The sequence below is a fragment of the Salvelinus namaycush genome, chromosome 12 (assembly GCF_016432855.1).
Source record: "Salvelinus namaycush isolate Seneca chromosome 12, SaNama_1.0, whole genome shotgun sequence".
Lineage (NCBI taxonomy): Eukaryota > Metazoa > Chordata > Actinopteri > Salmoniformes > Salmonidae > Salvelinus > Salvelinus namaycush.
In genome coordinates this window covers 5,569,858-5,587,122 of record NC_052318.1, presented here as the reverse complement: position 1 = coordinate 5,587,122, position 17,265 = coordinate 5,569,858, and the positions used below count along the sequence as shown (strand labels likewise).

Sequence of the window (17,265 nt, the reverse complement as noted above, 5' to 3'; positions counted from 1 at the left end):
AGAGGGGTTAAAGCCCCCCCACCTCTCTGATTCAGAGGGGTTGGGTTAAATGCAGAAGACACATTTCAGATGAATGCATTCAGTTGTACAACTGACTAGGTATCCCCTTTCCCTTCCCTTTCTTCCATGACATAGACTGACCAAGTGAATACAGGTAAAAACTATGATCCCTTACTGATGTCACTTGTTAAATCCACTTTACTTCATATCCACTCAATAATAGGATGGTTTTCCATATATATACACACAGACCAGTCCAAAATATGGACACACCTATTTATTCAAGGGTTTTTCTTTATTTTTACTATTTTCTACATTGTACATTGTAGAATAATAGTGAAGACATCTAAACTATGAAATAACACATATGGAATTATGTAGTAAACAAAAAGTGTTAAATTGCCACCCTTTGCCTTGATGACAGCTTTGCACACTCTTGGCATTCTCTCAACCAGCTTCATGAGGAATGATTTTCCAACAGTCTTGAAGTAGTTCCCACATATACTGAGCACTTGTTGGCTGCTTTTCCTTCACTCTGCTGTCCAACTCATCCCAAACCATCTCAATTGGGTTGAGGTCGGGTGCTTGTGGAGGCCAGGTCATCTGATGCAGCACTCTCCTATATCAAATAGCCCTTACACAGCCTGGAGGTGTGTTTGGGTCATTGTCCTGTTAAAAAACAAATGATAGTCCCACTAAGTGCAAACCAGATGGGATGGCGTATCGCTGCAGAATGCTGTGGTAGCCATGCTGGTTAAGTGTGCCTTGAATTCAAAATAAATCACAGACAGTTTCACCAGAAAAGCACCCCCACACCATCACACCTCCTCCACCACACTTCACGGTGGGAACCACACATGCGGAGATCATCCGTTTACCTACTCTGCATCTCACAAAGACACAGCAGTTGGAACCAAAAATCTGAACTCATCAGACCAAAGGACCGATTTCCATCGGTCTAATGTCCATTGCTTGTGTTTCTTGGGCCAAGCAAGTCTCTTCTTATTATTGGTGTCCTTTAGTAGTGGTTTCTTTACAGAAATTCGACCATGAAGGCCTGATTCACGTAGTCTCCTCTGAACAGTTGATGTTAAGATGTGTCTGTTACTTGAACTCTGTGAAGCATTTATTTGGGCTGCAATCTGAGGTGTAGGTAACTCCAATGAACGTATCCTCTGCAGCAGAGGTAACTCTGGGTCTTCCTTTCCTGTGGCGGTCCTCATGAGAACTAGTTTCATCATAGCGCTTGATGGTTTTTGCAACTGCACTTGAAGAAACTTTAAAAGTTCTTGACATTTTCCTAATTGACTGGTCTTCATGTCTTAAAGTAAAAATGGACTGTTGTTTCTCTTTGCTTATTTGAGCTGTTCTTGTCATAATATGGATTGGTGTATATATATATATATATATATGGTGGTCAGACTGATAGGCAGTGGGGAACAGCTGGAGTTGGGCTTGAACAGGGGGACTGCTTTCGCCCAAACTTTAGACTTCTAATTCATTACATCATGAATTACTGGGCAAGTTCATTTTGCATCTCCCAGTACCCCGGGTGGGTAGAAATGTCACTTTAGGACCAATGGGCACTGGGCAATGCAAAACAAATTCGCCCAATGAAACGAGGTCTAATCGTTTTCCACATAGGTAATTCATGTGAGATAAATCTAAGAAATGACTGAGAAATTATCTGCTTAGGGAGATGGATACAGGCATCCTGGTCACATGGCCCGCCCATCTGAGCTGTGCTTTCATAAGCAGTGTGGGAATGCTCATCATGTCGGCTCCATTGAGAACTACAGTGTCTGAGATTATGTCCTGCCACTTGATCCTCAGGAGCTTCCTCAAACAGTTCAGGTGAAAGTGGCTTAGTTTCCTGGCATAGCGTTGGTAGACTGGTAGGGGTCGGACATAAGTAAGGGTCGGTAATGTGACTGCCTGGTTAACCGTTTTGTTTCCAGTTTGATGCCTGTCCTTTCCCACACCAAATCTCACAGACGGCCAAAGGCTGCACTAGCCTTGACGATCCTGATGTTCGTTTCATTGTCTATGTGAACACCCCAAGAAGTTCCGTTACCAAGGTAGGTGAATTTGACCACAGCTGACAGTTTCTGACCTTTCAAATCAAATCACATCAAATGTTATTAGTCACATGCGCCAAATACAACAGTGAAACAATACTTACAGTGAAATGTTTACTTACGAGCCCCTAACCAACAATGCAGTTTAAAAGAAATACGGATAAGAATAAGAGATAAAAGTAACAAGTAATTAAAGAACAGCAGTAAAATAACAATAGCGAGACTATATACAGGGGGTACCGGTACAGAGTTAATGTGCGGGGGCACCGGTTAGTTGAGGTAATATGTACACGTAGGTAGAGTTATTAAAGTGACTATACATAGATGACAACAGAGAGTAAAGAGTGGTGTAAAGAGGGGGGCCACTGCAAATAGTCTGGGTAGCCATTTGACTAGATGTTCAGGAGTCTTATGGCTTGGGGGTAGAAGCTGTTAGAATAGGTTTTGTTGTGCCCTCTTCACGACTGTCTTAGTGTGCTTGGACCATGTTAGTTTGTTGGTGATGCGGACACCAAGGAACTTGAAGCTCTCAACCTGCTCTACTGCAGCCCCGTCAATAAGAATGGGGGCGTGCTCAGTCCTCTTTTTCCTGTAGTCCACAATCATCTCCTTTGTCTTGATTACGTTGATAGAGAGGTTGTTGTCCTGGCACCACAGGGCCAGGTCTCTGATCTCCTTCCTATAGGCTGTCTCGTCGTTGTCGGTGATCAGGGCTTCCACTGTTGTGTCATCGGCAAATGTAATGATGGTGTTGGAGTTGTGCCTGGCCGTGCAGCCATGAGTGAACAGGGAGTACAAGAGGGGGCTGAGCACGCACCCCTGAGGGGTCCCTGTGTTGAGGATCAGCGTGGCGGATGTTTTGTTACCTACCCTTACCACCTGGGGGCAGCCCGTCAGGAAGTCCAGGATCCAGTTGCAGAGGGAGGTGTTTAGTCCCAGGGTCCTTAGCTTATTGATGAGCTTTGAGGGCACTATGGTGTTGAACGCTGAGCTGTAGTCAATGAATAGCATTCTCACATAGGTGTTCCTTTTGTCCAGGTGGGAAAGGGCGGTGTGGAGTGCAATAGAGATTGCAACATCTGTGGATCTTTTGGGGCAGTATGCAAATTGGAGTGGGTCTAGGGTTTCTGGGATGATGGTGTTAATGTGAGCCATCACCACCCTTTCAAAGCACTTCATGGTTACAGACGTGAGTGCTACAGGTCAGTAGTCATTTAGGCAGGTTACATTAGTGTTCTTGGGCACAGGGACTATGGTGGTCTTACAGACTCGGACAGGGAGAGGTTGAAAATGTCAGTGAAGACACTTGCCAGTTGGTCAACGCATGCTCGCAGTACACATCCTGGTAATCCCTCTGGCCCTGCGGCCTTGGGAATGTTGACCTGTTTAAAGGTCTTACTCACATCGGCTGCGGAGAGCGTGATCACACAGTCTTCCGGAACAGCTGGTGCTTTCATGCATGTTTCAGTGTTATTTTTCTCAAATCGAGCATAGAAGTAGTTTAGCTCGTCTGGTAGGCTCGTGTCACTGGGCAGCTCTCGGGTGTGCTTCCATTTACATTTACATTTTAGTCATTTAGCAGACGCTCTTATCCAGAGCGACTTACAGTAGAGTGCATACATTTTATTACATTTTTTACATTTTTTTTTTTACATATTACATATTACATATTACATTTTTACATACTGAGACAAGGATATCCCTACCGGCCAAACCCTCCCTAACCCGGACGACGCTATGCCAATTGTGCGTCGCCCCACTTCCCTTTGTAGTGTTTAATAGTTTGCAAGCCCTGCCACATCCGACGAGCGTCAGAGCCGGTGTCGTACGACTCGATCTTAGTTCTGTATTGACGCTTTGCCTGTTTGATGGTTCGTCGGAGGGCATAGCGGGATTTCTTATAAGCTTCCGGGTTAGAGTCCCGCTCCTTGAAAGCGGTAGCTCTATCCTTTAGCTCAGTGCGGATGCTGCCTGTAATCCATGGCTTCTGGTTGGGGTATGTACGTACCGTCACTGTGGGGACGACGTCATTGATGCACTTATTGATGAAGCCAATGACTGATGTGGTGTACTCCTCAATGCCATCGGAGGAATCGCGGAACATATTCCAGTCTGTACTAGCAAAACAGTCCTGTAGCTTAGCATCTGCTTCCTGTGACCTCTTTTTTATTGATCTAGCCACTGGTGCTTCCTGCTTTAATTTTTGATGGTAAGCAGGAATCAGGAGGATAGAATTATGGTCAGATTTGCCAAATGGAGGGTGAGGGAGAGCTTTGTATGCATCTCTGTGTGTGGAGTAAAGGTGGTCCAGAGTTTTTCCCCTCTGGTTGCACATTTAACATGCTGATAGAAATTAGGTAAAACAGATTTAAGTTTCCCTGCATTAAAGTCCCCGGCTACTAGGAGCGCCGCATTTGGGTGAGCGTTTTCTTGTTTGCTTATGGCGGTATACAGCTCATTGAGTGCGGTTTTAGTGCCAGCATCGGTCTGTCGTCGTTCAGTCACAACTCGGTGAAACGTAAGATGTTACAGTTTTTAATGTTCCGTTGGTAGGATATACGTGCTTTCAGTTCATCCCATTTATTTTCCAGCGATTGAACGTTAGCTAGCAGGACAGAAGGCAAAGGCAGATTAGCCACTCGTCACCTGATCCTCACAAGGCACCCTGATCTTTTCCCGCGAAATCTCAGTTTCCTTCTCCAGCGAATGACTGGGATCTGGGCCTGGTCGGGTGTCTGTAGTATCTCCCTCCCATCCGACTCATTGAAGAAAAACTCTTTGTCTATTCTGAGGTGAGTAATTGCAGTTCTGATGTCCAGAAGCTCTTTTCGGTCATAAGCGACGTAGCTGCAACATTATGTAAAAAAACAAAATTACGAACAACGCGAAACAAACAAACAAAAAAGCATGGTCGGTTAAGAGCTGATAAGACGGCAGCCATTCCCTCCGGCGCCATCTTCACTTTATTTAAGTATCAACTAACTACATCATATGTTATCGCAATCTGGTGTGCACGACAGCACAGTCGATGACGTGGCACGCAACCATTGGTTGATGTAATGCGATGCCTGTCCATCTAGACGGGCAGGAGCTCAACCAAGGGTTGAACATGACCTTGTGGTACAGGGTGAGCCATTAAGGTCTTTGTCTTGGATTCTTTCTACTAAAATATCAGACTTGCCTTTTATAAACCAGCTATAGACCCACCAAATTGGGGATTTTTGAAGTATGGGGAAGCATGGGGTTGAATAGATATCTCCACGACTCAATGGAGAGCATTTCCATTGAGGAATTTCAGTGTATTCAATATTCAAGGCTTTAATGCACCAGAAGACTGTGAATGTACCAACTACACGAAGCTTGAAGAATACTTGTAGTTCGGTGTCTTGTGGGTCATGTAGTATTGAAGCTTTGGTCCATCCCCGGAAGTAGTAACATATATATCCTCGGAATTCAATTTGATCTGATTATCGCGCTACTCTGCTCCTGTATGTCCCTTGGGCTCACTTCGGTAACTTGGCTATATCTAGGTTTTGAGTTTATAACTAGCTAAATAATTTAGCCAATATCACATTCTTTATAATGGCAACACCTCCTAAGAGAATATGTTCAAGTCCAAGTTTTGACAACAGTTTTGAGAAAAGAACTAAGAAGATATCCATTGAAGGAAACATTGGTGAGTTTGCACAGCCAGCTGGCTACACATTTAACGTACACAATCTGAGAGCTAGCTATCGATATATTTCTAAAATTAGATAGGTAGTTAACTAGCTATGTAGATGTTTAACTCCGTGTTTGGTCTGATTTTACTCAACTCATCCTGCCGAATCAACAGCACACTAACGAGTACATTGCATTCTGTTCACTAAACAACTATTGGCGGCAAAACAATACATTCTCAATCTTTGCCTGCATTTTATTACTCCGAAATACTTAACGCTAGCTAACGTTATCTAGTTGTAATGGCCAAGTTAGTTAAATTGATACGCTGGCGAAAAATAACTACACTAGCTAGGTTTCCATCCAATTAGACATATATTCTCAACCGCAAAAAAGCCTGCATTTTCCCAGGAGATGCTTCCATCAAATTGACTTGTTGCGCACAAAAGGCTGTGAGTGATTACCTTGTGCAGTTAAATTCTCATCTACCGACTAATTAAACACAAACTAAATGTGTTTCAATATCATTTTCATATCTACTTATGGTTTGCTTACGAAAAATGTGTTTATAGAGTGTGCCCACTCTTGTATTGGTACGCGCTCTCTAGCCCACAGGTCGGGTTTAGGTTGCGGATAAACGGCAGCCATCATGTCACCAGAATAAGACCCTCGATATTTATTAGAACAGAACATCAAACTCATCCGTTACCTTGCACTTTTACCAACCTGTGAAGTTAATGTATTTCATCTGTAGCCTAATAAACTGCATGTTTCCCGAGTCGTAGTGGGAGGACCACATGTGACTTGAATTAAACATCAGAACAGATTGTTTATAACGTTACTGCCTTGGAGCAGAAATGTATTTTTGGGTTAAGATCACTTAAGAGCCCCTGGGGCAGCATAGTTGTTCCCCCTTTTTTTATATGTACCTTATTCAACTTAACATTTCAATAAAGCAAATGTTAGCTGACTTGTATATTTGACTGTTAGCTAGCTTTATATATTAATTCAACATGAGTAGAGGTTGCAAAATGGTTCGCTAACTAGCTTGCTTTGATTAGCTTAGCATGTCGTTGCTAGCTGTTACATTTGACACAACTGGTCTCCTGAAGAATCTTAGATATTGTCACATTTGTCTGACTACTGTAACACAACTTGTAACTCGACGTTTTATTTACAAGATTCTCAGTTCAAACGTCTAACATGTTTAAAAGTTTTGTATCTGTTGTACTCTGCCCTTTGACATTTTTAGAAACCAATCTGATTGTTTAGGGCAGAAAAACCAATCATTGTTTCTGCCCTAAACCAATCATTGATTCTGTCAACCTGCTCCAATGTATGGCTTTGGGTTCTCGTGAGCTAGCTATACATGTCTTGCTAGCAGAGTGCAAATTATTCTGGTTAACTAGCTAACTTTAAAAAAAAAAAAAATGTTTGTCTTTTCCCTAATATCGTTATATTGGGATACTGCTTGAAAAGTGTTTCTGTGTGTTGCAGCTGCAGGGAAGTCTACATTTGTGCAAATTTTAGAAAAGTCTTCAGAAGAATGGGAGGTCATACCGGAGCCCATTGGGAAGTGGTGCAACGTTCAAAACACTGACAATGAGTATGAGGTAACTGCAATGTTATGTCCAGTACATAATGTTACGTAAAATGTTATCCCATTTTAATGTTCAATTCATGTGAGTCACAATGTTGGACAATTGGTCCTCCGCTTGACAATGATGTGTTCCCTGTTCCAGGAGCTCAGCACATCTCAGAAGAGTGGAGGCAACCTGCTGCAGATGCTGTATGACAAACCTAGCCGCTGGTCCTACACATTCCAGAGTTACGCCTGTCTGAGTCGTGTCCGTGCTCAGCTGCAGCCCCCTTCTGCAAAGTTGCAACAGGCAGAGAAACCTGTCCAGTTCTTTGAGCGCTCTGTTTACAGTGACCGGTGTGTACCCGTCTGGTGGTTGATTGGTTTAGTTGTAAAATCAGAATACGACCTGAGAACCTGTGATAGTGGTATGACTGTCTTTATTTCACTGAGTCTGACTTGTAATGTGGCTCTTTTGTCAGGTATATATTTGCCTCCAACCTATTTGAGTCTGGGGACATGAATGAGACCGAATGGGCCATTTACCAAGACTGGCACGGTTGGCTGCTCTCTCAGTTTGAGTCTCAAATTGAGCTGGATGCCATGATCTACCTTCGGGCTGACCCACAGGTGAATAAAGCCTTTACGCCCTCAGTTCACAAGTGTTTGAACTGCAGACAGTTTGGTGGTCAGATTACTTTCTATTTTATTTATTTTTACACAGCCATGTGCTTAAGGATTTAATTTTCATCTTTGAGGATTTAATTTTCAATTTTCAATTATACTGAAGTGCTTACATGGTCTATATATTTCGGCCTGGCAGAGAAACTAACCCAAAAAATGAAATCTGTCTTTCAGAGATGTATGCAGAGGCTGCACCGCCGAGGACGGGAGGAGGAACAAGGGATTCCAATTGACTATCTGGAGCAACTGCACTATAAGCACGAGTGCTGGCTGTACCATCGCAGTACTCAGTAAGTGTTCACCCATTTATACATACAGCGCATTTAGAAAGAATTCAGACCACTTGACTTTTTACACATTGTGTTAGGTTACAACCTTATTCTAAAATGATTTTTTTTTTTAAACGTGACACTTGGCATTCAGGCCAAAGAGTTGAATCTTGGTTTCATCAGACCAGAGAATCTTGTTTCTCATGGTCTCATCAGACCAGAGAATCTTGTTTCTCATGGTCTGAGAGTCCTTTAGGTGCCTTTTGGCAAACTCCAAGTGGACTGTCATGTCCCTATTTTATTGAGGAGTGGCTTCCGTCTGGCCACTCTACCATAAAGGCCTGATAGGTGGAGTGCTGTAGAGATGGTTGTCCTTCTGGAAGGTTCTCCCATCTCCATAGAGGACCTCGGGAGCTTTGTCATATTGACCATCGGGTTCTTGGTCACCTCCCTGATCAAGGCCCTTCTCCCCTGATTGCGCAGTTTGGCTGAGCGGCCAGCTCTAGGAAGAGTCTTGGTGGTCCCAAACTTTGTAATAAATCTGCAAAAAAATGGCCTGTTTTCACTGTCATTATGGGATATTGTGTTTTTAGATTGAAGCAAAAAAAAAAAAGAATGCTGTAACAAAATGTGGAAAAGGGGAAGGGGTCTGAATATGCCTGGGAATACAGATATGCATCTGTTTGGTCACAGATCCCTTGAAAAGGGGTAGGTGTGTAGATCAGAAAACCAGTCAGGATCTGGTGTGACCACCATTTGCTTCATGCAGTGCGACACATCTCCTTTGCTTAGAGTTGATCAGGCTATTTATTGTGGGATGTACGTACATACCCCAACCAGAAGCCATGGATTACAGGCTACTTTTGCACTGAGCTAAAGGGTAGAGCTGCCGCTTTCAAGGTGCGGGACTCTAACCTGGAAGCTTATAAGAAATCCTGCTATGCCCTCCGAACGATCAAACAGGCAAAGCGCCAATACAAGGCTTAGATTGAATCGTACTACACTGGCTCCGACCCTCAACTTTGATTTGATGTTGTCCCACTCCTCTTCAATGGCTGTGCGATGTTGCTGGATATTGGCAAGAACTGGAACACGCTGTCATACACGTCGGTCCAGAGCATCGCAAACATGGTCAATGGGTGACATGTCTGGTGAGTGTGCAGGCCATGGAAGAACTGGGACATTTTCAGCTTCCGTGAATTGTGTACAGATCCTTGTGACATCGGGCTGTGCGTTATCATGCATAAACATGACGTGATGTCGTTGGATGAATGGCACCACAATGGGCCTTGATCTCCTCACGGTGTCTCTGTGCATTCAAATTGCCATTGATAAAATGCAATTGTGTTCGTTGTCCGTAGCTTTTGCCTTCCCGTATCGTAACCCCACCGTCACCATGGGGCACTCTGTTCACAACGTTGACGTCAGCAAACTGCTCGCCCACGTGACGCCATACACGTGGTCTGCGGTTGTGAGGCCGGTTGGACATACTGTCAAATTCTCTAAAACTAGTTGATGCTAGAGAAATGAACATTCAATGCTTTGCTGGACATTCCTGCAGACAGCATAGCATGCCATTTGCACCCTCCCTCAACTTCATACATCCGTGGCATTGTTGTGACACAACTACACATTTTAGTGGCCTTTTATTGTCCCCAGCACAAGGTGGACCTGTGTAATGATCATGCTCTTTAATCAGCTTCTTGATATGCCACACCTGTCAGGTGGATGGATCATCTTGGCAAACGAGAAATGCTCACGAACAGGAATGTAAACTCATTTGAGAGCGCTAAGCTTTTTGTGCTTATGGAACATTTCTGGGGTATTACTTCAGCTCATGAAACATGGGACTAAAACTTTACGTGTTGCGTTTATGTTGAGTGTGTTTTAGCCAATATGCAACTTGTTGTTTTCTGTGCTGGTATTAAGTGTTAGACTATCATGTCAACTTTCGTCCCATTTTCACAGCATAGATCGAGTGGTTTCTTTGTCAAAGGGCTTGGCATTACTAGGCGTTTGGGAATGTTATCAGTGTAATATTGTTTCCTACTTCTAGACTTGATTTTGAGTACCTGAAAGATATCCCCATCCTGGTGCTGGATGTTAATGATGACTTCAAGAATGATCGAATTAAGCAGGAAGCTGTGCTGGACAAGGTTAGTGTTGGTTTGCACTTGTATCATCAAGAGATTGTTTAGTTCACCTCAAATCAGAATTTGTCATGGCTTACATGTGTTTTTCATCCCGGTTTCCACACAGGTCAGAGAATTCCTCAGCACGCTGTGAGCTAGAAAGGATACCGATGTTAGACTGCACCAGCTCACTGGTCTTATGCTACAGACTGCATCATTCCTGACAGTTTATCTACTTCCATGCCTCAAAGATTACACTGGTCCTCCATGCCTTAGATAATACTGGCAGAGAAGATTTTGGTAATTTTCTTACTTTATGCAATTCTCATTTTCCTGTTGGGTGGAGAAAAATGTTTTTAATGACGTTTGAGTGACGTACAAAATCATTTGGTGTCCCCCGGTTGGTAATTTGACCATGATTAGATAGCCGGCTGGTGGTAAATTAGTCTAATCTTAAAACTGTTAGCTGACATTGGCTTATTGACTGACTGTCAGTTACTGACATACAGTAAGAGAAACTGCTGCACAACAAAATTTAGAATTTGCTCCTGGTATATGCTATTCTAACTCTCAACAGTAAATTGTAACTCCGACTGAGTTACTAAAAAGAACATTTGATCCGCGGGCATATTAAAGGGGCCGCCAGTTTCTCATCCCTGGTCTGGAGACTGAAGATAAATTGAACAGGTGTATGAGTGCTGAGGTAGAACAAAGCTTGCATACAACAGTAGGACTAGGTGGTTGGACACCTGCCTTACCAACTACACCAGCTCACTGGTCCTCTTGTGTCATTCAGACTAGAGATTAACAGGCACTTGAGAAAATGTATTTACCTGCTCATGACAGTCGGTATACTTGAAAATGTATGATTTTTAGGGTTGCCAGATTTACGTGGAACTTTATCTATTTTAAATGTAATGTGTAAGGTGCTGTGTGCTTGTTTTTAATATAGTCAGTTAATTAACTTTTTTTTTTGTATATATATTGTGATTACATAAACGCACAGATTAAGCCTAGTCCAATGGAGATTCGTAATTGAGAATGCTTTTTAGTCCAGGACTAGGCTTAATCTGTACTTGGGAAACCGGACCCAGGAGTTTCTGCAGGATCTTACACTGACTGAATTTGATTCAGAAAGATTTGGTACCACCACCAGAATGTCATTGTTCATTATGTGTAAGGTCCTCCTATAGCTGTTCTTAGTCTGATTGAAACACTAAACTTTCACTTCAAGTGTTGTGTGTCACAATTTTAGATTAAACGGCTCTTTCTTACCGAGCCACATGATGTGCAGTACATCTGTGGCAGGTGGCTGTCGTTTCGTTCAAAAGGGTTAGATCCAAACATGAGTTTTACTTTGTTTTTTTGTGTAATATGCTGTGATGAAATATACCACTTACAATTTGTTGTTTGATGGGAGTTACATATTTGTTTCTGAAATAAATGGTAAAAAATTGTGACTTAAGTTGCTATATAGATATATTTATAAGATGACAACAATGGTCACTCAGCCTCAAGTATGATTTTTGAAAAAGGGTTTGTGGTTGAGACCATGGGACTGACTGGTGTTTGCTTTCAGTTGGCTTGACTGAGGATATTCAATACCATAGTGGCCATCTAGCAAAGGTAATGCTGTGCATGCTTAGTCACTATTGGATTCATTAAAGGGGCAATCCGCAGTTGAACCAACAGTGGGTTCTTCGCACCTCTGTCACAAATGTAACCACTCTAAAATTCATTGACAGTGCTATGGATGCATGGACTGACCATCCAAGATAGCGAAATTATAGTTTTAAACATGTTTTGAGGCTGTACATGGTTTGTTTATATTTGTAATGTTTACAGACATTGGAGTAAAACAAGCTTATAGTTTGGGTTCTGATGTTGTGATACGCTAAGCTTGAGGCATTTCTAAGTTATATTCTTCAAGTTTCATTGAGTATATAATTAATTTATAAGTCCAAAAAGGGCGGGAGATTGCTTATATATATTTTTTTTTAAATATCCAAGATGGTGTAGTAGTCGGACGTGTGTCCTGTCCAGTGTAAAATAAATATAACGATATTTAATCTCACTTTCCATCTACGGCCTGAATATCCTTTTCTGCAAACCGCCTCACCTAATGTGGTACGAATATGCTATTATTATACTTCAGAACCGGAACCCCCATCAGTAACTAGCTAGTAGTCAGTTAGCCACCGATAGCGGTCTTCACCGTTATCTTGGACGCCTGCCAGCCTCAGTTCGGTCAATACCTGCCAGTCTGCACAGCGCGATATCAACCCAGAGCATATCGTACAGCTTTTTCTCTACCACATCTCCGGATTCCTACCGCAAGCTCTGAACCTTTTACACCGGATCATCACAGCTAGCTAGCTGCAATCCGAGTGGCTACTCTTGGATAACGTCTCTGTCCCAAAGCAAGCACCAGTTAGGCTTGAGCTAGGCCTGTCTCCTGGCTACCCGAAGAGGTCCACCAGCTAACTCTTGGGCTACAATTCCTCTTGCCAATTGGTCTGGACCCTTTATTGCTGACACGGAGCCGATCCATCACGACTGGTCTGCTGATGTAATTCGTCCGAGGTGGTTTCAACAGGCTCTTCCGTTGCGACGTCGCCGAAGGCTACACATGCCTCTCCCTAATGGCAATGTGCCTTGTCTATTGCTGTTTTGGTTAGTGATTATTGTCTTATTTCAATGTAGAGTCCCCAGCCCTGCCCAATATAGCCCATTTGTCCCACCCCCCACACATGTGTTGGCCTCACCTGGCTTAACTGGTGCCTCTAGAGACAAAACCTCACTCAATGCCTAGGTTTACCTCCACTGTACTCACATACTATCATACCCTTGTCTGTACACTATGCCTTGAATCTATTCTTCCACGCCCAGAAATCTGCTCCTTTTACTCTTGTTTTTTGGAACGCACTAGACAACCAGTTCTTATAGCCTTTAGCCGTACCCTTATCCTACTCCTCCTCTGTTCCTCTGGTGATGTAGAAGTTGCTCCCAGCACCACTCCCATTCCCCAGGCGCTCTCATTTGTCGACTTCTGTAACCGTAAAAGCCTTGGTTTCATGCATGTTAACATTCGAATCCTCCTCCCTAAGTTTGTTTCATTCACTGCTTTAGCACACTCCGCCAACCCTGATGTCCTAGCCGTGTCTGAATCCTGGCTTAGGAAGGCCACCAAAAATCCTGACATTTCCATCCCCAACTACAACATTATCCAACAAGATAGAACTGCCAAAGGGGATAAAGTTGCAATCTACTGCAGAGTTATGTCATACTATCCAGGTCTGTGCCCAAACAATTTGAAAAAATCCACCTTTCCAGAAACAAGTCTCTCACCGTTGCTGCTTATTATAGACCCCCTCAGCCCCCATCTGTGCCCAGGACACCATATGTGAATTGATTGCCCCCCATCTATCTTCAGAGTTCGTACTGTTAGGTGACCTAAACTGGGAAGCTTAACACCCCGGCCATCCTACAATCTAAGCTAGATGCCCTCAATCTCACACAAATGATCAATGAATTTACCAGGTACAACCCCAAATCCGTAAACATGGGCACCCTCATAGATATCATCCTAACCAACCTGCCCTCCAAATACACCTCTGCTGTCTTCAACCAGGATCTCAGCGATCACTGCCTCATTGCCTGCGTCTGTAATGGGTCTGCGGTCAAACGACCACCCCTCATCACTGTCAAACGCTCCCTAAAACACTTCAGCGAGCAGGCCTTTCTAAACGACCTGGCCCGGGTATCCTGGAAGGATATTGACCTCATCCCGTCAGTAGAGGATGCCTGTTTGCTCTTTAAAAGTGCTTTCCTCACCATCTTAAATAAGCATGCCCCATTCAAAAAATGTAGAACGAAGAACAGATATAGCCCTTGGTTCACCCCAGACTTGACTGCCCTTGACCAGCACAAAAACATCCTGTGGCATTCTGCATTAGCATCGAATAGCACCTGCGATATGCAACCTTTCAGGGAAGTCAGGAACCAATATACACAGTCAGTTAGGAAAGCTAAGGCAAGCTTTTTCAAACAGAAATCTGCATCCTGTAGCACTAATTCCGAAAAGTTTTGGGAAAGTTAAAGTCCAAGGAGAATAAGAGCGCTGCCCACTGCACTGAGGCTAGGAAACACAATAAATCTACAATAATCGATAATTTCAATAAGCATTTTTCTACTGCTGGCCATGCTTTCCACCTGGCTACCCCTACCCCGGCCAACAGCTCTGCAGCAACTTGCCCAAGCCCCCCCCCCCCCGCTTCTCCTTCACCCAAACCCAGACTGCTGATGTTCTGAAAGAGCTGCAAAATCTGGATCCCTACAAATCAGCTGGTCTATACAATCTGGACCCTCTCTTTCTAAAATTATCTACCGAAATTGTTGGAACCCCTATTACTAGCCTGTTCAAACTCTCGTATCGTCTGAGATCCCCAGAGATTGGAAAGCTGTCGCGGTCATCCCCCTCTTCAAAGGGGGAGACACTCTAGACCCAAACTGTTACAGACCTATATCCATCCTGCCCTGCCTTTTCTAAAATCTTTGAAAGCCAAGTTAACACACAGATCACCGACCATTTCGAATCCCACCGTACCTTCTCCACTATGCAATCTGGTTTCCGAGCTGGTCATGGGTGCACCTCTGCCACGCTCAAGGTCCTAAACGATATCATAGCCGCCATCAATAAAAGACAGTACTGTGCAGCCGTTTTCATCGACCTGGCCAAGGCTTTCGACTCTGACAATCACCGCATTCTTATCGGCAGACTCAATAGCCTTTGTTTCTCAAATGACTGCCTCGCCTGGTTCACCAACTACTTCTCAGACAGAGTTCAGTGTGTCAAATCAGAGGGCCTGTTGTGCGGACCTCTGGCAGTCTCTATGGGGGTGCCACAGTGTTCAATTCTCGGGCCGACTCTTTTCTCTGTATATATCAATGATGTCGCTCTTGCTGCTGGTAATTCTCTGATCCACCTCTACGCAGATGACACCATTCTTTCTACATCTGGCCCTTCTTTGGACACTGTGTTAACAAACCTCCAAACGAGCTTCAATGCCATACAACACTCCTTCCTGTGGCCTTCAACTGCTTTTAAATGCTAGTAAAACTAAATGCATGCTCTTCAACCGATTGCTGCCCGCACCCGACTAGCATCACTACTCTGGACGGTTTTGACTTAGAATATGTGGACAACTACAAATACCTAGGTGTCTGGTTAGACTATAAACTGGCCTTCCAGACTCACATTAAGCATCTCCAATCCAAAATTAAATGTAGAATTGGCTTCCTATTTCGCAACAAAGCCTCCTTCACTCATGCTGTCAAACATACCCTCGTAAAACTAACTATCCAACCAATCCTTGACTTCGGCGATGTCATTTATAAAATAGCTTCCAACACTCTACTCAGCAAACTGGATGTAGTCTATCACAGTGCCATCCGTTTTGTCACCAATGCTCCATATACTACCCACCACTGCGACCTGTATGCTCTCGTTGGCTGGCCCTCGCTACACATTTGTCGCCAAACCCACTTGCTACAGGTCATCTATAAGTCTTTGTTAGGTAAAGCTCCGCCTTATCTCAGCTCACTGGTCACCATAGCAACACCCACCTGTAGCATTTGCTCCAGCAGGTATATTTCACTGGATATCCCCAAAGCCAACACTTACTTTGGCCGCCTTTCCTTCCAGTTCTCTGCTGCCAATAACTGGAACAAATTGCAAAAATCACTGAAGCTGGAGACTTATCTCCCTCTCTAACTTTAAGCATCAGCTGTCTGAGCAGCTTACCGATCACTGTACCTGTACACAACCAATCTGTAAATAGCACACCCAACTACCTCATCCCCATATTGTTATTTATCTTCTTGCTATTTTGCACCCCAGTATCACTACTTGCACTTCATCATCTGCACATCTATTACTCCAGTGTTAATGCTAATTTGTAATTATTTAGCTTCTATGACCTATTTATTGCCTTAACTCCCTAATCTTCTACATTTGCACACACTGTACATAGATTTTTCTATTGTGTACGTTTGTTTATGTTTAACTGTGTTTTTGTCACACTGCTTTGCTTTATCTTGGCCAGGTCGCAGTTGTAAATGAGAACTTGTTCTCAGCTGGCCTACCTGGTTGAAAAAAAAAAAAAGGAAATTCCTCGTCCCAAATGCCAACCTCATCAGTGGCTTTTGGAAAGGGTTTTATGGTCTAATAAAAGTGACATGGTTCTGAGAGATTGAGTTGAAATATAATTAAATTTTGTATATTTATAGACAGAGACTGACATGAAAATGGAAAGAAGTGGCCTCTTACTGTTGCATTGTTTATGTACCCCTGAAAAATCTTGGCAAAGATCTAGCTTGAATCCTAAGTTGCTAAATATATTTTTGGACTTATAAATTAATGATATATACCCCATTGATTTTTGAAAAATATTATTTATAAATTCCTGATGAGCTTAGTTCAGCTGTCATACCCCATCATAACCCAACATGTTTTACTCCCAATTTTTAAACAATTTAAAAACACTATGGCCTCAAAACATGGTATAAACTATGTTGATATCATGGATGATCGGTCTTTGCATCCATACCTGTCTATGAATGTGAAAGTGGTTACATTTATCCATGCCCACCCCTTACTCCTTACTTAGATTTACGTGTATTTTGGGTATACGTTGTGAAACTGTTAAGATATTACTGCACTGTCGGAGCTAGAAACACAAGCTTTTCTCGCTACACCCGCAATATCTGCTAAACACGTGTGTGTGATAAATACAATTCGATTTGATACCTCAGCTTTGTACCAAAACGGAAGTGTCGTATTGTTTCAATTAAGGATTTCAAAA

At 43.1% G+C, this 17,265-nt stretch overlaps 1 protein-coding gene across 1 annotated transcript; it reads left to right on the top strand.

Moving 5' to 3' along the window:
• The first annotated feature begins 5,567 nt into the window (after positions 1-5,567).
• On the top strand, positions 5,568-11,859 carry zgc:110540 (deoxynucleoside kinase). Its single transcript, XM_039004582.1, has 7 exons — positions 5,568-5,754; positions 7,236-7,351; positions 7,481-7,674; positions 7,800-7,947; positions 8,176-8,291; positions 10,327-10,426; positions 10,530-11,859. The coding sequence occupies exons 1-7, from the start codon at positions 5,661-5,663 to the stop codon at positions 10,554-10,556; spliced, it is 795 nt and encodes a 264-aa protein (XP_038860510.1). The 5' UTR covers positions 5,568-5,660; the 3' UTR covers positions 10,557-11,859.
• Positions 11,860-17,265: the final 5,406 nt, after the last annotated feature.

Excerpts from the sequence above, each read along its gene's own strand:
- zgc:110540 (XM_039004582.1), top strand. The coding sequence starts at position 5,661 with ATGGCAACACCTCCTAAGAGAATATGTTCAAGTCCAAGTTTTGACAAC. Across the intron at positions 8,292-10,326 it reads CTGTACCATCGCAGTACTCA|ACTTGATTTTGAGTACCTGA; the intron begins GTAAGTGTTCAC and ends TCCTACTTCTAG. Across the intron at positions 10,427-10,529 it reads AGGAAGCTGTGCTGGACAAG|GTCAGAGAATTCCTCAGCAC; the intron begins GTTAGTGTTGGT and ends GTTTCCACACAG.